The 21,405-nt window shown below is 36.2% G+C and overlaps 1 protein-coding gene and 1 pseudogene across 7 annotated transcripts in view; both read left to right on the forward strand.

Moving 5' to 3' along the window:
• Nucleotides 1–21,405, forward strand: part of LOC118001961 (protein quaking) — a 158,627-nt gene that overhangs the window by 46,447 nt on the left and 90,775 nt on the right. For 5 of the 7 annotated variants that reach the window (XM_034992158.1, XM_034992159.1, XM_034992160.1 and 2 more), the window contains exon 3: nucleotides 11,336–11,452. In XM_034992158.1, coding sequence (XP_034848049.1) covers nucleotides 11,336–11,452 — 117 coding nt within the window. Of the gene's footprint in view, nucleotides 1–4,573; nucleotides 4,663–11,335; nucleotides 11,453–21,405 lie in introns of all 7 variants that reach the window. The other 2 variants (XM_034992162.1, XM_034992164.1) reach the window with 2 other exon arrangements.
• On the forward strand, nucleotides 10,034–10,187 carry LOC118001995 (annotated as a pseudogene).

Below are 21,405 nucleotides of genomic sequence, written 5' to 3' on the forward strand. Positions count from 1 at the left end.
AGATTCATATGCCACAGATTTCATATTTTGATTATTATTAGTTACTGTTTCCCCACTCTTACATCTGCTGGTGTAAATGCCTTTTCTTGTATAGCGTTGTGCCACTAGCAGAAGATGATTATATATAAAGGCCTAATATATGAAGGGTTTTACAAAATTACTCCTGTAATAACTATTAGGTAGCATAAGAATACTTACTGGCTGCTTATCTAGAATTAATATGGAGATGGAAAAGGGATAAGACATTTATCTCCCCCAAAAAGCACAAGACGTTTGATATTTTCAATCTGTTTTTCGTGGTGTGAGTGTATGTGTTTTACACAGTGCTTTCATTGATTTTTGTTGAGCTTTTATATCTCTGGCTAAAACCTATGATTTGAGTGAGTATAGTTCTGACATGAGTATTAGTTGGTTTCTGCATTTGCATTAATGAGTAGATGAACATGAAAATCAAAAGACATGTTGAAACTTCATTTGTTTATAAATGACAAGAGCAACTTCTTCACTGAATTGGATGATGGCTTTTGAATACTGGAAGAACATTGTGCTATTCATGGTGAATGTAGACACAGCAAACTTTCAAATTTAATCTGTATTAATATTTCCTCCTTAAGTGCCATAAGGAGGAGAGCCAAGCAGTAAAACAATAAACAATATCATTCTGGTATTTTATTTTATTTATTTATATATTTTTAAGGGGTGGGGGAGAGAGTATGCGTTGTGGGGGAGGAGTAGAGGGAGAGAATCCCAAGCACACTCCATGCCCAGCACCAGAGCCCAACCTGGGGCTCGATCTCACAACCTGAGCCGAAATCAAGAGTCGGATGCTTAACTAACTGAGCCACCAAGCTGCCCCCATTCTGGCATTTTAAAATAAAACCAGTTGTACTGACAAAATACCATGGCTCTTCTTCCATCTTAACATACATGAATAAGATAGGCTCACTAGCATTGACTAAGTTAGAGTTGGTATATTTTTACTTGCTAAAAGAAAGACTTCACCAAATACACATTTGTGTGTGTGTTTCATGCCTACTATGTCACATATGAAATATAATGTAAGGTTGTAAGGTATCTTACACCTTAGAAATGCCAGAAACAATATTTAAAAAAATTATCAATCTGGGGGCGCCTGGGTGGCTGAGTCGTTAAGCGTCTGCCTTCAGCTCAGGTCATGATCCCAGGGTCCTGGGATCAAGCCCCACATCGGGCTCCCTGCTGGGCGGGAAGCCTGCTTCTCCCTCTCCCACTCCCCCTGCTTGTGTTCCCTCTCTCGCTGTGTCTCTCTGTCAAATAATGAATGAAGTCTTTTAAAAAAAAATTATCAATCTGTTATGCAAAAAACAATGCAAAGAAGTACATGTTCTTTTTAAAATTATTTTTACAAAATTTTAAGCAGAAATTGCTCTAAAATTTCTTAGTGTTTCACTGAAATGCTTTTGGAAAGCCATGTTTTTATTAGTTATCTGTTTTGATAGTATGTCACAGAAAGTTTTATCTTTAATTGTAGATTTCTTAAAAGGTTAGTGGAAAGATTTGCCGTATTTATATTTTGTCATTGTGAAAAATCTATCATTTTTATTTAAAATGAAGTGAGCAGCAACTAATAGCATTAGACATGATTGTTGTTAACCTCTTTAGAAATTAACATGCCACTTGGCAGAAATATAATTGGTGAGCCACAGAGGTGGTCTGTACTTAAACAGTGGGGTTAAGGAATGTCTTTTCTTCTCCTCCTCCTCCTCCTCCTTCTTCTTCTGATTCTTCTTCTTCTTTCCCTTTTTTGGTCTTTAAAGTTGGAGTTAGCTCGGGCTGTTTGAAATGATTTTCTATGACTGTGTTGTGACATTGTTTTAATTGAATGAAGCTGCAGAACTAGCATGATAAATCAACACGGAATGAATTTTAATGCAAGGCAGACGATATTAACTTGGAAATTGGTTGCAGTAGACAAAGCAGCTGCTGTGATTAATTTTTTTTTATTCTCTACTTACAGCATTTTGAGAAGGATGACCTTGACAGTTTCAATTGTGTTAGAATCCCAGTGGTATGCACTTTAACACACTTTGAGTTGTTGTTTGTTGGTTCTTGGGCAGTAGAGATTGCTTCATTTTTTAGGTTAGGAAAATTTTGTTTTGCAGATTTAATATGTTGGTTTTGACTGGTTTTAAAACATTTCTTATTTAGATAATAATTGTGAGGATTACTTAGTTGTGGTAGAAGACTATGTAATCTTAAAACTGTGGTTCTGGCAGAAAAGGTTTAATAAGTGAAAGAATAGGATGTGTCAGAAAGGGTCTTCTAAGTGTATGTTACGAAGTTTATGCCAAGCAGTTTGACAAAGAACATAAATCAAAAATAATTATGTATTACTTATTTGAAGTGCTAAGTTATCTCTGTTTATAATGTATTTTTCTAGACATTCTTTTCCATTTGTGTGTCCAGTACATGAGTTGCCTTGGAAAAGGATCTGTATAGAGCACAGCTATTACTGAGGGAGAGAAGAGCTGACAAGGACACTTATTTTAAGAAACAGTTAAGGTAACAAGTAGAGTAACAACATTTTCACAGATTTCATGAGAGCAGGGAGAGTTTCTCCTCTTCTTCCTCTTTTCTTTTTTTAAATCCCTAGCATCTCTTTTACTTTCTACCCCATAGCAGACCTTGAATAAATGTTTTAGTGAGTTGAGTTTGAAAATGAAAGCCATTTTCTTTTGTACTGAAAAAAAATACCCAAACTAAACATGAGGGAAGGTGGGATGTGCAGATTCTTGTCTCTCTTCAGGTTGTTTTGAGGGGCTGAGGGGTGTGAAGTTTTATAGAATCTGTGACTATGTAAAAAGGTAGAGTTAGGGAGGGCGCCTGGGTGGCTCAGTTGGTTAAGTGTCTGTCTTCCGCTCAGGTCATGGGATTAAGCCCCACTTCGGGCTCCCTGTTTAGCAGGGAGTCTTCTTCTCCCTCTGCCCCTCCCCCTGCTCATCCTCTCTCTCTCTCTCTCAAATAAGTAAATAAAATTTTTTTAAAAAAGAAAAAAGGTAGAGTTAGGAAGTGGCAGGTAAGTAGGAAGAGTCAACATAGGGCCAGGCCTGCAGATAGACTTGCTGTGGTGTATGCCTTATTTCTCTTCCCCAGACCCTCATTCCGATATGTTTTTACCCCATACTGCCTGAAGTTATGTTAGTTCTGGATCTGTTTAGATTAAAAGGCAAGCAACATCTTTAAAAATGCCATGGACTTCTCTGTTTTAAGGGCTAACAGAGTAATTCAGACCAGCTAGTAAATTTGGAGCTAGTAATTCAGAGCAATTCCAGTAAAATAGGACACAAGATGAAGAAACATTTGCTTGAACACATCAGAGTCCCAGGAAGATCAAGGGCAGATAATCAAGGATATAAGTCTGGCTTTTAGAAACCTTTCACTGGGTATGTTTTCTGAATCTGGAGAAGACAGCGGAGAGGCTGAACTTTGGGGGATGGAAGTTGGAATCTATGACCTATCTATATGGACTCCTCTCCACCCCCAGTCTTTGCTTGGGGCAGAGGGGTGCTGATGGGTATGAATTCTAGGAGTAAAAGTGAACCAGAATTTCTGAGGTTCTCATAGATAGTGCATGTCAACATCAAATTGTTTTAAGAAGTGATCTTGGATTGCTAGTAGTAGTAGGTCCCTGGGAAAAGTTGATGCATATCCTTTGTAGAAGAAGGTAACATCATTTTAGGACTTACATTATTTCTGTAAGCTATGTATTAAGTACAGTGTCTAGCACCCACTAGAAAATAACCCAAAACACAAGAAGATAAGATGACATTAATAAAAATCTGAAGAAACAACAAAATAATAAAAATAAATCCACAGGGACTCTAGGTGTTAGAGTTATCAGACCTAGATTTTATAAGAGCTATGCTTAGTATGTAGAAGGAGACAAAAGACAAGTTAGAGAAATATGGCAGAGAAATGGGAACTGTAAAAGAAAAATTAAACTGGAAAAATTCCTTAACTGGAATTAACAGGTTTACCACAAGATTATAGAAGCATTTGAAGAGAGAATTCGTGGACTTGGACGGTATCTCAGAAGAAAATACTCAGCATGGAGAGGCAGAGGGATAGAAAAACTGTGAAAAATGAAAGGAAAACAGTGAGAAAGTCTAACATATGTAATTGGAGTTTTAGAAAAAGAGAGAATGGCACAGAAGCAGTGTTTGAAAGGAGTGTGGCTGAGAACTTTCAAACCAAAGCAATAAAGTCAGAGATTTGGGAAACTGAATTGTAAAACAAAAGCCATTCCTAGGCACCTCATAGTAAAACTTTTGAAAACTAATGTTGAAGAAATCGTAAAAGTAGCAAACAGGAGGGAAAAGATTACCTTCAAAGGAGCCACAGTAAAGACTCATAGCTCATTTTCCAGAAGTATGACAGAGGAAAGCAGGAGACGAAATAAAGAGTCTTTAAGATGTTGAAAGAAAATAACTGTCAAACTAGAATTACATACCCATCAAAAATAAGACATTTTCAGATAAGGAAAAAATGAGAGACTGCATTACCAGAACATGTTCACCAAAGGCCATACTTAAAGATGTTTTTTAGGAAGGAGAAACGTGACCTTCTTTGGAAACCTGAAGATACAGAAAATAATAAAGAGCAATGAAAATGCTGAATGTGTGGGTAAATATAAATGTACATTATTTGTATAGGATGATTATTGAGTTAAAAATACGTATAAAATTTAGAAAAACAATGGCATATAAACTGGATGGGAGTAAATTGTGTTAAGTAGTTTGGGGTCCTTGCATTGTACGGGAAAGTGGTGAAAGTACAAAATAACATTAGTGTTTGATAATTTGGTGATGCGTGTCTAGCATAAATAAGCATGTAACTTTCAGGCTAATAGAAAGGAAAAATAAAGGGAAAAAGCATGCTCATTTCTACCCGTGTCCCTGATCCCCCCCTTCCCACAAAGAAGACAAGAAAAAAAAAAAAAAAACGACGAAGGAACACAGAGGAGGACGGGCATGTAGAAAGCACTTTAGTAAGATGGTAGATATAAATCACACACTGTAAAAGGGCTCGGTGTTCCAGTTAAAATTCAAAGATTACAAGATTGATGAAACAAACTTAGCTAGATGCTGTTTAAAGAACTCCTGTTTAAAATATAAGGATAACTAAAGATTGAAAGTAATAATTGGATCAAGAAAGATACACTTTGAAAAACAAAACAAAAATTTTTTATCTCCATGTGAATATCTATAGGCTAACTGGCAGAAGGTATTTCTGGAGATAGAGGGCCATTTCATAATGATAATGGTAAAAGGCTACAATAATGTAAAATTTGTATATATCAAATAACAGCATATAGTAAAGGCAAAATAGAACCACAAGAAGAAATAGACAAAAATAATCTTGGAAGAATTTGCATTTTTTTTGAGCACCCATGGAATATTTAGAAAAATTGACCATATGTTACACTGAAAAGTCTGAACAAACAATGCAGGATTGATATTCTGCACAGTATGTTTTCTGATTATAATGTAGAAGTTAGAAATCAATAACAAATGATTAGGCAATCTCATTTTTGAAATGAGAAAAACATTTAAATATTCAATAGCAATTAAATTATCTGATTTGAATGATAAGGGAAATACTGCATATCAAAACTTGGGGTTGCGCCTAAAACCAGTTTAGAGGAATACCTAAAGCTTTATAAGTATATATATTAGAAAAGAAGAAGGTGCGGTAAGCTAAGCATCCATTTCAGAAAGCTGAAAAAAATGTAGCAGATTAAACCCAAAAGAAGTAGAAGGAAGGAAATAATAAAGCTAAGAATAGAAATCAAATAATGACAAGAAACCACAAAAGGAAGAGAATCATTGTATCAGATGGCTCTTGTGGCGTTATAATAAGCGACCCCAATAACTTACTTAAAACAAGCATCATTTATTTAGCCTCTGCTTCTCTTCTGCAGACTGGTTGGTCCTTTAGGTCGGGTTCAGCAAAGTAGTTCTTCTGGTCTGCATCTGTAGTCACCTGTAGTTTGGCTAGGCAGCTCTATTTTTTATGAGTTGTCTGGCTGTGGGCTGGGACATTGATGGTGACTGGGTCACTTGTCTTTCATTCTCCAGTAGGTTAGTCTGAGCTTGTTTACATGGGAATAATAGGGTTCTAAGAGAGTAAATGCACCTAAGACTGAAATTTAGGCTTTTCACACGAATGTCATTCTTCCCACTATGTTGTACTGGAAAAGCAAGTCACGGTGCTGCAGCCCAGATTCGAGGGTGGAGATGAGCTACAAGTTTACGCTGCAGCGGCATAGATATCTTTAGGGGTTAATGGATAATTGTGGCCATTTTTTAAGTCATTCTACCCCAGTCAGCAAAAACAAAAGTAAATTTTTTGAAAAGACTGGAAGAGTGATAAAGAACAAGGAAGACATAGATAACCAGTCAGGAATGAAAGAGGGGACATCAAACAGATTGTGTAGATAACTGAGAAGAAAATTAGACTTAAGCTTTACATCAACAAATTTGAAAGTTTAAACAATATGGACATATTTCTAGGTAAATACAGGTTACCAAAATTGACATATGAAGGGCTAGAAAATCTGAATTAAAGAACTGAATCCATAATTAAAAACCTTGCACAGAGAAAAACTCTATTTCACCACTGATTTCTATTCAATATTTGAGGAAGAAATAACATGTCTTCTACAACCCCATCCGGAGAGTAGAAAAAGAGGGAATGTGTCTCGGCACGTTTTGAGGCCAGAATAACCTTGATGCCAAAACCCAAGAAGCATATTATGAGAAGGGAATATTACAAGCCAATTCCATTTATGAATGTAAATTTTAAAAAAATCATCAAAGTGCTAGCCAACTGAATGTAATAACTTATGAAAAGGATGATGCATCAAGATTAACTTGAGTTTGGGCGCCTGGGTGGCTCAGTCGGTTAAGTGACTGCCTTCGGCTCAGGTCATGATCCTGGAGTCCCGGGATCGAGTCCCGCATCGGGCTCCCTGCTCAGCGGGGAGTCTGCTTCTCCCTCTGACCCTCCCCTCTCTCATGTGCTCTCTCTCTCTCTCTCATTCTGTCTCAAATAAATAAATAAAATCTTTAAAAAAAAAAAAAGATTAACTTGAGTTTATTTTAGGAATATAAGGTTGTTTAACATTTGATAATTGATTGTAATCTGCACTAACAGATTTTAAAGAGAAATACTATGGTTGTCTCGATGATAAAGAAATGTGATAAATTTAAACATCCACTCATGATTAAAGAAAAAACAAAATCTTTAGCAAACTCAGGAATAAAGGGAAGTTTACTTAATCTGGTAAGGAATACCTACAGAAAGTCTACAGATTACTTTAAGCTTTATGGTCAACTGTTGAAAACTTTAATTTTGAAATCTGGAACAAGTGAAAGATGATAGACTCTCCTTTGACTTTGAACTTGAGATGTATTGGCTAGTGCCATATGGTTGGGAAGGAGAAAGGATATAGAACAGTCATTATTTGCAAGTAATAGGTTTGTTTACCTAAAGAATCCAAAAGTACCTACAGAAAAATTATGAGAATTAATAATGATGAAACAGGCTGCTGGTTATGAGGTTTATTAATACAGAACATTCAGTTACATGTTCATATACAAGAAACAAAAATGAATTAAAAAATATATACAATAGAAAAATGAACCCCCAAATATCTAGGAATAAGTCTAACAAAAATGAATAAAGTCACAATAAAAAAGCCTTATATTCTTGATAGATATTAAAGCAGACCTGATCAAAGAAAGAAATTATACTGTGCTCATGCTTTTGAAGCCTCTGTTGTAATATCTCAGTTAAAATTACCACCAGTATTATTTCAGAAATTGACCAGCTGGTTTTAAAATCTGTACAGAAACAAAGGGAATGAATATATGAGACATTCTTGAGTAAGAGCAAGGTAGAATAACTTGGTATACTGCATATCAAGATTTATTATAAAGTTACAATAATTAATTCAGTGTGATATTAAAGCAAGGATAAGCAAATAGATTAATGTAATAAAATAGAGAATTCAGAAATAGACCCAAGCATATATAGGTGTTATTTATGACAATAATGGCACCCTAGAGTAATTGGAAAAGGATAGTGTTTTCAATAAAATATGCTAGGACAGTTGGGTGTCCATGTGAGGGAAAGAGAAAAAGCTGTACCATTACAGACATTAATTCCTGGTATACTGTGGGTATAAATGCGAGAGAACAATATAAAGCTTCTAAAAGTTAATACAGAACGATATCTTTTCATGATCTTGGGATAGGGAAAGACCCCACTAACCATGAAGAGAAGACTGATAACTTGAGCTACATTAAAATTAATTCAGTCCAATTAAATTCAGTTACACAACACCATTAAAGAACTAGGAGGCACTGGGCGCCCGCGTGGCTCAAGCAGTTAAGCATCTGCCGTCCGCTCTGGTCATGGTCTCGGGGTGCTGGGATCAGGCTCTCTGCTCAGTGGGGAGTCTGCTTCTCCCTCCCCATCTCCCTTTGTGCGCACACTCATTCTCTTTCTCTTAAATAAATAAATAAATAATCTTAAAAAAAAAAAAAAACTAGGAGGCAAGCCACAGGATGGGAAAAGGTATTTGGTACACCTGTAACCACAAAGTAGAACTCACTTAGGAAACCACTAACACAATAAAAAATAGTCTAGAAACTTCAGGAGTGCTTCGAGAAAAGTATAGGTCTGAATGGCCAATAAACCTGAAAAAATGACGAATTTTATTAGTAATGAGGAGAACGCTAATTCAGACATTCAGCAAGTGCATCAGAATGGCTAAAATAAGAAGCATTGTTAAGAAGTGCTGGAGAGGAAGTTGGATCAAAACAAATTCTTCTCTTCTTTGGGGACTTAATAAATGCATACAGCCGTTTTAGAAAATAGTTCAGCACTATCTACAAAGGAGTCTTTTTGGATATTATCTTCTTTACCAAGAGTCTTTTCCCTCAAGGAGTGGTCCCTTGTCCTCTTTATTTTGTACTGTCTCTTTCATGTTAGCCTTCTCAAGTCTTTGGTGAACCTGCTTTGTCTATTCATATTTCAGTATGAAGCACTGAACATTTGAATTATGAACTTACATGTTTATGTACTGGGCTCACCCACTCACTGCAAGCTTCAGTTTGAGGTAATCATCTGAAGTGTCAGCTTTGAGAAGGTAGCCAAATGCTCTTTATGGAGACAGAAACTTAAGCCTGTTACCTGCAAGTTAGATCCCTGTTTGTTGGTGTTCTGTATACCATTTCCACCTTTTTTTTCTGGTTTTCTACAGAGCTCTGTGAGTGTCAGGTTTCTCTGGAGTTCTCTAGGACAAATTTGCTATGGACCATATCCCCTTATATGGACATTCTAAGCTGGATATTTGATTGAAGGCCTGAGGTTTCCTAAAGTGAATTTGTAGTGGACTTGGTAGGCTATTAATTATCCACTACATGTGCCAGACCTTGTACTGAACCTTTTAAATGTATTGTGCTGTACATACATACACTCCTCAGTACACCTCTGCCACATAGTATCATCTCCATTGTATAATTGAGGCTTATTTGATGTGACTTTCAAATTCCTAATTATTATTCAGTATTGGAGCTTGGATACCAGTTGGGATCTGTGTGCTTTAAAAGTTTTTTAAACACTTAGGGCGCCTCGGTGGCTCAGTTGGTTAAGCGACTGCCTTCAGCTCAGGTCATGATCCTGGAGTTCCTGGATCGAGTCCTGCATCGGGCTCCCTAATAGGCAGGGAGTCTGTTTCTCCCTCTGACCCTCCCCAATCTCTCTCATTCTCTCTCTCTCAAATAAATAAATAAAATCTTTAAAAAAAAAAAAAGTTTTTTAAACACTTAATAGTAGTATAGTTCTTGAGTTTATTCAAATTGGAGATGTAGAAAAGGGATTCTGGGTTGGAAGCAAGTGCATTGTTAACATGGGTGATGGCAGGGATTTAGGTTGATTAAAGAAGTAGAAAAATACTATATGCCAAGGAACGAGGCAAGGATAAGGGGTTCTATCTTGGCGTTTTGGCTAAGATCAAGTGTAGTATCTGTTCTTACCAGTTTTATTTGACTATAAGGCAAATTTCAGAATTGGGGATCTTGTAGAGCTAGATCAAGTGCTTATAGGATCAGTCTATGAGTTTTGGGGTGGACAGATCCCCTGAGGGAAGGGTGCTTTCTCCCAGCTAGACATGTGTATTATCGATCTTTGATTTGCCTATCACTTGTAGGATGTGGAAATACTGGTGAACAGCTTAGTGAGGGAAAGTAAAAAGCTGTTGGGAGTACAGAAGATTGGAGAAATGCCTTAGCTTCTTAAGCCCTTAAAGCAGTGAATGCTAGCATATTACTTTTATGTAATGATATGCTAGTAGTAGGATTAATTGCAAGAAAAAAGTAGGAAGCTGTAAATATATGAATCGGTACCTATTTGAATAAATAAAAACCACCGTGGCTTTTTGTGGAATTGATGGTAAATACTCATTTTTTTTGTCTTTTGTGCAGTTGACCTGTGAATGAGGAAATTTTACTTTTCAGTATTCAGAGTCAGTCTGTGCTTCCTGTTGGCCTTTGTATTAGAAGCTTCTGTTGAGGGATGGTAGTTACTTACACAATTATTTTTATCACTGTCCTACTCATGGAAAGAATTAAGGCTCCTTGCAAAACTAGTGGTATAAGTTAAAGTTAGAAATGGAAAAAAAGGAAGAAAAATAAGGTACAGATATAAAATTGTGCAAAAAATAATATGCTCTTAAGACTGAAATACTTAGTATAGGGTGGAATCCAAATTTGGCCATTGGTGTTATGGAAGCCAACAAAAAACTACAATTCTCTCTGAATAGTTGCTTTGGAGAAAATATTTTCTTGTTAGATAAATGAGACAGGAATTTTTCCCAAGGATCCCTGTAAAAAATGCAATTACTATTTAACATAATGAACAATTCCCTGTACGCTGACATTAGAGTTTTGTAGAAGGGATTTGTTTTGGGTGGCATCTAAGATTTTTGTCAAACTCTTTAATATACTGGTTTATTCTGGTTTATACATGTTGATGGACAGTTCAGTATAGTACCTGTTTTATGTAGATAGTGTTGTTCTAATTCATAATTTGTGTTAATACATATAAAACTTCCATGCTGAACAATGAGCTCTTGTAATTACACCCTCAAACTGGGCTAGAAATTCATAAGTACTCTAAGATTTATTAAAAAATATTTAACTTGACAAAGTAAAAATACATTTTAAAATAATTTTAAGAGCTATAAATTCAAGCAAGTGAATAATATATAGTGACTTTTTTTTTTCCCCAGTTTAATTTTGTTGGGAGAATCCTTGGACCTAGAGGACTTACTGCTAAACAGCTTGAAGCAGAAACAGGATGTAAAATAATGGTCCGAGGCAAAGGCTCGATGAGGGATAAAAAGAAGGTAAGTCCTTGAACTTGGGGGCAAGTCTTGATGTGAATAATTTACTTATACTTTTGCATTCTAATAATAAAATATCCATATCTTTTGTGCATAAAGCACTATACATTAATTCATATCTGAAACTTTTGAACTTTTTTAAGGTGTTGTCATGATTTTTTTCTTGTTGATTTTCATGAGTTTTAGCCAACCTAAGGTATCACTCAGTCCATCATGTTAACTTATTTTGGTATTTATAGTTGAGAAGCTGCCACTTTGGAAACTAGTCACACTATAATGTATATATAAAGGTATGTCATTAAAAGTTTTAAAAATCTAAAATGTTTCCGTTGATGAGATTTAAATGAAAGTGATCAAGTGAATAGCTTTAGCTGTGTGTCAGATAACTGGGAGAGCTATTAAACAGAAAAAGAAAGCTATAACTAGCCATATGATACTCATCTTCGATTTCACCAACATTTTGTGTTGATTGTAAGTTTATTAGACATTTTACTTTATATTGTTCCTGTTTTCTGTTTATTTCTCCTGCCACTTATTGTTCTTCTAGTTTAATTAATAAATACCTAACTATCTACTTTAAATACTGTTTTTAGGAAGGGTTTATTTGCCTAGTTTCCTGTTATCCAATGATACTGTTAGGCAGGATATTTTAGAATGTGTATCTGTGTAAAACAGTGTTCGACTGATTTAAAAAAAAAATAACCTTTTTAAAAAAATTCCACATATAAATGAAATCACATGGTATTTATCTTTGACTCATTTCACTTAGCAAATACCCTCTAGGTCCATTCACCCCTGAAACTAATGTAACACTGTGTAAGAATTATACTTCAATTTAAAAGAAGAAAAACCTAGATTTGATTGCCAAATATTAAACGTACTGTCAGGGAGGGTATTATTTTTTTTAATACATTGCCTTGAAAGGGCTATCAAGTAATAGACCTGTGGTCAGCTTACATTGGAGTGTGTGCGTTGAATCACTTTGTGGAGTTTATGGAACAAACATTAGGTCTACAAAGTATTCTGACTTCATTCTGATGTGCTTCTTTTCTGACCTTCCACCTCATTTCATTTACACTCTCCCACCACCTGACTGGATTGCAGTCATTTTCTCACCTTGCAGACAAATGATGACTTTGTAGCTGCAAAATTGGATGTGCGTGGGGAGGGGGCATCCCCAATAATATTGATTATCTTTAAATCTTATTATAACCTGTTCTTGTCAGCTGAGTTTAAAGATATTTTGAGGCTATGTGAGTTCTCCTTCAGCAAATTTAAATATTGTATTTAAAACATTTTTTTATTAGAATCTTAAAACACTTAAGCATTTTCTGAATTAGCTAAGTGGCAGTCTTATATTGGCATGCAGTTTTGGTTCCCGTTTCCACTTAATAGTTGTATTGGCATTAAGCAATTTAAGAGCCATAGAAAAATGAAGTTGACAATTGATGGACAAATAAATCTTTACCTTAAGATTAGTGTATCCATCAATTAAACAGTTATTCTATAAATCAGTGAAAAAACATGTTTTCCCCTCTCCTCAGCCTCTGTTAATTCTGTAGTAATGGCGCTCCCCTTCTCCACTCACACACTCAGAGGCATCAAGGATTAGAGCTTGGAACTTGTGTAATGAGACATCATGAATTTTTTTTTTTTTTTGGATTGGGGTTGAAATTTTAGCCTGAAGAACATATCCTGCTGTCTTTGGCAGAAGAACGAAATAGAACAGTGAGCTTTGTGACCACATTGTTTAGGTTTGAATCTTGGTTCTGTCACTTAGCAGCTTTGTGACATTGGACAAATTACTTATCCTTCTGCTTTATAAAAATGGGAGTAGTAATAAGGTGATTGTGAAGATTAAATTAGTTATAAAGCCCTTAGAACAGTGCTTTGGATCATAGTAAGTGATAGGTTAATGTTAATCATTGTTCCTAATAAATTTTATCTTTATATTATTACAGTCGTGCCCTTTATTCACAGGTGGGGGGGGCGTTCTAAGACCCCTGGTTGCCTGAAAATGCAGATAGTACTGAACCCTGTATATGCTATGCATTTTCCTATACGTACATACTTCTGATAAGTTTAACATATAAATTAGGCACCGTAAGAGATTAACAGCAATAATTAGTAATAGAACAATTATAACAATATATTGTAGTAAGTCATGTGAATGTGGTCTCTCTCTCATAGTATCTTAATATACTGTACTGACCCTGGTGATGATACCAGATGGTAAAATGCCTACATGATGAGATGAAGTGAGATGAATGATAGAGACTGTGACATTAGGCTACTATTGACTTGAGGAGGAGTTAGAAGGAGGATCATCTCCTTCCTGACTTAGGTTGACCATGGGTAACTGAAATTGCAGAAAGCAAAGCTGCAGATGAGGGGGGCCGACTGTAATTGGATAGTTAGTATATTTTATGTTTAAACTCTTATGTTGCATCAAGGTGGGGGGACTGCTACTGTTTTTTTTTTTTTAAGTTTTGGAGAATACTTTGTTGTTTTATGACCTTTGAATATCCCATATTCTCATTGCTTTTCTGTTTTCTCTGGTGGTTGGTGCATCCATATTCTGTCTTGTCCACTTTGTTCTTAACCACAAATAGAAGCAGTTTACGTTTTCTTTTTATTTTTAATTTGTACTGTTGGCTACCAAAATAAAACAAACTTATAGATTATACATAATGCAAGAATAACAGTAAGACACCAGAAAAATTTGGCCACAGATGATATCTTTAGTTTTATTAAAATGCTACAGATGAACATACTTTAGGCATATCAAATTAGTTTGAAAGAAAATTAGGTAAAGATCAAAGTCATTCTAACTAATTTGGTATGTATCAACCATACTATTGATATTATGGTATATGGAGTCTGTGAAGAATTGTGCACGTATTTTTAGTACCTGGGGTGTCTTCTATAATTTTAATGTAAATCTACACATAATTAATTGTTAACCAAGTCATTTTGGTTAATGCTGTAGTTACTCTATTCATTGAGTTCTTAAAAATGTTAATGAAAGTAAAGTCAAATCGAAAGTGCTGTCAATTGTTATTTGACAGTTATTTTGGTAAAGAACTTGACAAGCAGATGGAGACAAAAGAAGTATTGATGAGATAATTCTTAGTACTAGGCTGATTTAGGTGTATTTCAGGTGTTTCAGAGGAAAAGCCAGTTGGATTTAAGCTTTTCTGCAGAGCTGTCAATTTTTGTGAAAGCTGAGAAAGCTAGAAAATCTTAATTTACTGTTGCCTAAAATATGATGGAAAATGCTGTTTGCTGATCTGCATCCTTCACTAGCCTGGTAAACTTAGTGAAGGCAAAGCATGTCTGTTTTATGGAGCATTTCCCTGGTGTTTGATGAGTACCTGGCACAGAGTAGGATCTGAAAAAAAAAATCTGAAAAAGGAATGAATGTTTAGGTAATAAATGAAAGGCATAGATGCCTCCCCCCCACATCCCCATGCAAAAGTTTGTAAATAGAGGAAATTATAAACCTGATGTGCTTTTAATTCTTTGGGCAAGAGAAGCAGTACCATATTATTCTAAGCTGTTGGTTTTAAGCAAGGGAGTGAAAATGCCGCTTTAATTTTTATTCTGTTGGAGTGGTATTACTTCAGAGTTATTGGTGGGCATAAGAGCATCGATTTTTGTGTATAAGTGTCAGTGGAATGGTACTGGGTAAACTTCATGGAACCAAAGAGCAGGAGCTGTAGTCAGATTTTATGAGAGACTATGACCAAAGCTTGGAAAGCTTCTTTGTTTCAGCCAGTACTTATCTGGAGCAGGCTAACTATCCCTCTGTCTCTGATTAAGTATATGGTACCATGGTGTCAGCAAGTGGAAACCAGTAGTTTTATGGATAGTTCTTTTTAATTTTTTTAAAAAATTTATTTATTTATGAGAGAGAGAGGGAGGGAGGAGTGTGGGGAAGAGGGGTGGGGGAGAGGGAGAGAGAAACTCAAGCAACTCCTGGCAGAACGCAGAACCCAACGCGGGGCTCGATCTCAGGACCTGGAGATCAGACCTTAGCCAAAACCAAGAGTTGGATGCTCAGCTAACTGAGCCACCCAGGTGCCTCTTTATGGATCGTTCTTGTGATTCATAGAGTGTGTACTTTGTATCCAGCATTATTCTAGGTATTTTACATGCATTTGTTTTAGGTTTTTTTCCCCGTATCTTGTAAGTTTATTATTTTTTTATCATTTTATTTTTTTATAGTGTTATATTAGTTTCAGGTGTACAGTATAGTGATTCAGTAATTCCATACATCGCCCGTTGCTCATCACAACAAATGCACCCCCTAATCCCTTTCACCTATTTAACCCAACCCCCCACCCCTCTCTTCTTTTTTATGTCTAAATGATATTTCATTATATATACATACCACATCTTATTTTATCCATTCATCAGTCAGTGGACCCTTGGGCTGGTTCCATATCTTGGGTATTGTAACTAATGCTGCTACAAACATAGGGGGGCATGAATCCCTTTGTATTAGTGTTTTTGTATTGTTTGGGTAATACCCATAGTGTGATTGCTGGATGGTAGGGTAGTTCTATTTTTAACTTTATGAGGAACCTCCTTACTGTTTTCTACAGTGGCTGCACCAGTTTGCATTCCCACCAACAGTGCAAGAGGGTTCCTTTTTCTCCACATCCTTGCCAACACCTGTTGTTTCTTGTGTTGTTAATTTTATCCATTCTGACAGGTGTGAGGTAATCTGAGTTTTATTATTCCTATTTTGTAGGTGAGGAAATTGAGCCTCAGGAGGTTGAGTAATGTGACCAAAGGTCACATACCAGAAAGTAGCAGTCCAAATTCAACCTACAGCCTGTACTCTATCCTGTGGTATACTACTTCCTACCTAAGAACCATTTCTGAGAGCGATAGCAACTTCAGAAATATTAGAACTTGAATATTGAGTAGTTTTAAACTTTGCCTATGAAGTCAACATGAATATATTTTGTGAAACTTCTCTAAAGTTTTTAGTTTTTTCCTCAGGGATAATATATTTTGAAGTTTTGTTTTTATGTGTCATTCCCTGGATTTTCAGAAATCCTCCTTTAGGAAGGATTTAATCCCATTTTCTTGATAGAAAACTATATAGTTGAGCATAGAAATTCTAGAGAAGTAATTTTTGGAAAAGAAAATGATTTTTGGTAGTTTTTCAACTGTTGTAGCAGAGGGCTACAGGGGTCAGGTGGAGAGCTCTGGGAAAAATCTCTGCATGCTAGAGGGAATGGGTTCATCTTCAAAAAACAGAGGTGGCAGTCAGCTGGTTTCCACTGTAGCAGATGAATACATGTAAGTCATTAAAACAGAAGAGTGTTTCATGCATAAATTAGATACTTGATAATATTGTGGAGTGATAGTTATTAAAGTAGTAAATGAAGTTCACCTTTGGGAGTCTTTGTGAGTGGTGTTGTAGGGGACATTCTTGGGGATTTGTCTCTTCAACATCCATTAGCTCTTCTCTGAGAGTTCCCCTGTCATAAATAAGTGGGGACTAAGTATCCATGCTTGTGTTTCTGCTTCCCACTCCGCCCCCCAGCCAAAAATGTTGACGAGTGAAATGTCTACAGTTGATCAAAGCCAGGCTAGTTAAAATGTTGTATCTTCTGGAAATTTCCATTGAGATTTAGTAATTTTACTTAGAGCTCTTTGCTTGAAATGAGGGGATATGCACTTAAGGGATCAGATGGCCCTTCTAGGGCTGCTAATAACTATGGCCAGATGGTATCAACTGCTTTCACAATCTGTGCAATGTCTGATTCAGACCATGCAATAACCTCAAAAGATCGTTTTACTCTTCTAACAGGATTGGAGGCTTAAAGAGGTGATGTAACTTATCCAGTCCCCCATTTCTAACTGACAACAGTAAATATAAATGCAGATCTCATTGAACATTCAAATTGAACTATGCAAATCATTCTCATCAGAATATGGGCTTTGAATTTAAAACCTGATCAATCTGTAATAAGTTTTTTATTTTATTTTTATGAGGATATACAGTGTTTTGTGGAACATGATTTATGAAACGTTATTAGAGAGGCATATTGTATGATTGCAGACAGAATTTCATAACATTTTTACATCTTTTCTTATACATTACAAATTTTTCTTATCTCTTAAGTCCTGTTACTTCATTTCTTATGGTTAATATATATCTTAATTACTTCGTTAATATATATTTTTGGAAAAGTTCAAGAATACAGATAGTCCGGAAAAAAATTAAAGGCACCACCTGTTCTGTCACTCTACAGCCTACCTTTGTTGACAGTTTTCGCCTGTCTTCTTACAGATTGTTCTTCTTACAGTTACATATACATTCACATGTGTTATAGAACATGGATAATATTAGATATGATGCTTTATAATTAGCATTTTCTTCTGCAACTCTGTATCCTGTTCTGTGTCAGTTCACTAAATAATTGAGCTTTATAATGTCTAAGACTTTGTGCTGGGTCATAGGAAGACACTTACAAAGGATGCTTCACGGCAATATTGACAGCAACATGCAAAGATTAATTTTCTTGAGTTTGTTGGGGAGTTGCTTAGACTTTCATTCTTATGGAAGATGTTACTGCTGTCTCAACACTTTGAAAGAGATCAAATTAATACAGTTTTTTTTGGTTGACATCGTAAGGTGGCTATAATGGACAGTGACATAACATCAAGTACAAGCATGGTTCATACAGCCTGTTTTAATGATCTTGTTGAACACTTAGCTTTCTGACATCCTTCAGCTTTAGCATAGGTACAGTTTATTCTTTCAAACTTTTCATCATGGCTAATTTTTTTTTAATTTATTATGTTCAATTAGTTTTTGATGGCAGTGTTCCAACGATTTCACCAGTTGCGTACAACAACCAGTGCTCATCATATCACGTGCCCTCCTTAATACCCATCATGGCTAATTTTAAATAACAGTAATCCATCACCCAGCATCAGCATTGCCTGTCTCCTTCCAAGTATGCCCTCACTCCTCCGTGGCTCTTAATCCCTCTTCTGCATGCCACATGATTTGGGGAGCACATTCCATACATAATTTCCTCTGTAAATATTTTATGATGTTTTTCTAAAATAACCGGGCTCTTTAATGCTATCATGTTTATGCATTTTTATCACCCCAAATTTTCTTTGTTCTCAGATATCTAGTCAGTGTTCATAGTTCCCCTCTTGTATCATAAATGTGTTTTTAAAATACTTTTTTTTTTTTTTTAAGATTTTATTTATTTATTTGAAACAGAGAGAATGAGAGACAGAGAGCATGAGAGGGAGGAGGGTCAGAGGGAGAAGCAGACTCCCTGCCGAGCAGGGAGCCCGATGCGGGACTCAATCCCGGGACTCCAGGATCATGACCTGAGCCGAAGGCAGTCGCTTAACCAACTGAGCCACCCAGGCGCCCTAAAATATTTTGTTTGAATGACATCCAAGTGAGGGCTGTATACACTGCAGTTAATTGATAGATTGCTTAAGCCCTTCCGTCCCTCAGCTCCATTTCTCCTTACATTTTATTTGTCAAGGGACTGAGTTATTTATCCTAAATAATTACTGTGGATTTTGCTGATTTCATGGTGGTGGTTAACACTGATCTCTGTCCTCTATATTTTTTGGTAAGTGAGAAAGGTTTAATCAGATTCAGATCTCCTGCTCTCCCTTCCTCATTTCCTTTCTTCTTTTTGAAAGAATATTTCACAAGTAGTGTGGTGATGGTAGGTTTTTTTAGGTCTTTTATTTCAGTAGGAGTTGCAAAATGGTTATATCCTGTTTCTTCATTAATATTAGCTAGATTTACTTTTTATAGGAAAGGCTAGATAAATGCTCACTTCTTTATTTACTAGTTTAAAAATGGTTGGTTCCTAGGAATCCTTTAAAGGTAAAAAATAGTTTTGTTTTTTTTCCTTTTTGAATATCATTATGAATGCATGTCAGCTGTTTGGATGTTGCAGTTCATTGCAGATAGTGTTTTTAAAGATCCTGTTGTTCGGCCATTGGGGGCCTCCTCAAGTTCACTTCCAAGTCCTTCTGACACTGCCCCAGTGGTTGGGGCTAGTAACTTTGCTTTCTAGTGTGGTATGATAGTCCAATGTCAGCTTAGAAAATTTCCTCCCCAGACTTGGAATCAGCCATTTCTTTAAGGAATCCTAGTTACTTTTTTTAATTTTTTTATTTTTTATTTATTTGCGAGAGAGAGAATGAGAGACAGAGAGCATGAGAGGGAGGAGGGTCAGAGGGAGAAGCAGACTCCCTGCTGAGCAGGGAGCCTGATGTGGGACTCGATCCCGGGACTCCAGGATCATGACCTGAGCCGAAGGCAGTCGCTTAACCAACTGAGCCACCCAGGCGCCCAATCGTAGTTACTTTTAGTGAAAAAGAGTAAGTAGAGATTGCCTTCTGGACTTAAGTGATACTCATTATTTATAGACCTTTTCAGGACAGTTAGGCGATACATACATACATACACACACACATTCAGGAATATAGATGTATACAAGTTCATTCTCATTCAAAATCAGGGCTACAGTATTTTATTTAATTGATCTTATATATCTATTTTCTTTCCCACTGAAAAATCCTGGTTCCTAAAGACACAAAATAATGACTCATTTGCTTTATTCTAAAATATATAGAAGTCTCAGAATAACAGTACAAACACTACTATCAACAACATAGTGGAAACAGTTTTTCCGCAGTTCATATTGTTTTTAGAGTATATCCCACCAGAGATTGAAATTCTTTCTTTTAAAACACTCAATAATTTCTGAGTGTATAACAGGTACATCATTATATGGGTCTACATTTAAGCTCATTTGCACTTGGTTTTCTAATTTTAATAGTTGCTTCAGTTATTTTTCTGTTACTTGTAAAATATTTACATGGTTCAAAGTCAAATATATAAGTAGGGCATTTTCAGAGAATCTGGTTCTTATCCTTGTTGCCTGTATGTATTCCCGCTTCTTGCTATTCAGGTAAATTTTTTATATTTGTTTCCAGGTTATCCTTATATTTCTTTTTTTGACACAAACAGTTACATAAGTATGACAGTTGTGTATGCCTGTGTGTGTAATTTCTCAGTTTTCATAGGTAGTTATATACACATTACACACTTTTCTACACCTTACTTTTTTTTAATTTAACAGTATATTGTTGAGATCACTTTGTAGGGGTATATTGGCCTTTTAATATCTTTATCATATTCCATTATGTGGAGTATACCATAACTTACTCCAACATTCTCCTATTAATGGGCATTTAGATTGCCTCTAGGCTTTTTTTTTTCAAGATTTATTTATTTTTTCTTTAATTTTTTTTAAAGATTTTATTTATTTGACAGAGGGAGAGCACAAGCAGGGGGAGTCACTGAGCAAGGAGCCCGATGTAGGGCTCAATCCCAAGACCCTGGGATCATGACCTGAGCCCGATGCGGGGCTCAATCCCAAGACCCTGGGATCGTGACCTGAGCCGAAGGCAGACACTTAACCGACTGAGCCACCCAGGTGCCCCTATTTATTTATTTTAGAGAGAGAGAGTGCGAGCATGCGAGCATGAGTGGGGGAAGGGGTGGAGGGAGATGGAGAGAGAATCCTCAGGCAGACTCCCTACTGAGCAAGGAGCTGGACATGGGGCTCTGTTCCAGGACCCTGAGATCATGACCTGACCTGAAGTCAAGAGTTGGCCTCTTAACCCACTGAGCCACCCAGGTGGCCCTGCTCCTAGGCTTTTGCTGTTACACATAGGGAGAGTGCGGTATTGAAAAGCTTTTATATACATTTTTACGTGGCCTCATTAGTTTACCTTCAGGATAGAGTTCTAGAAGTGGTATCACATTATGTAATTTTGCTAGCTAGTGCTGAATTTCTCTCTAGGGGTTGTTTTCATTTTGCATTATCACCAACATCTGTGAGAGTTCCAGTTTCCCCAAAGATTCACCAGCAGTCTTAAAC

The sequence above is a fragment of the Mirounga leonina genome, unplaced genomic scaffold (assembly GCF_011800145.1).
Source record: "Mirounga leonina isolate KUSES-001 unplaced genomic scaffold, KU_Mleo_1.0 Mir_55, whole genome shotgun sequence".
Classification (NCBI taxonomy): Eukaryota; Metazoa; Chordata; class Mammalia; order Carnivora; family Phocidae; genus Mirounga; species Mirounga leonina.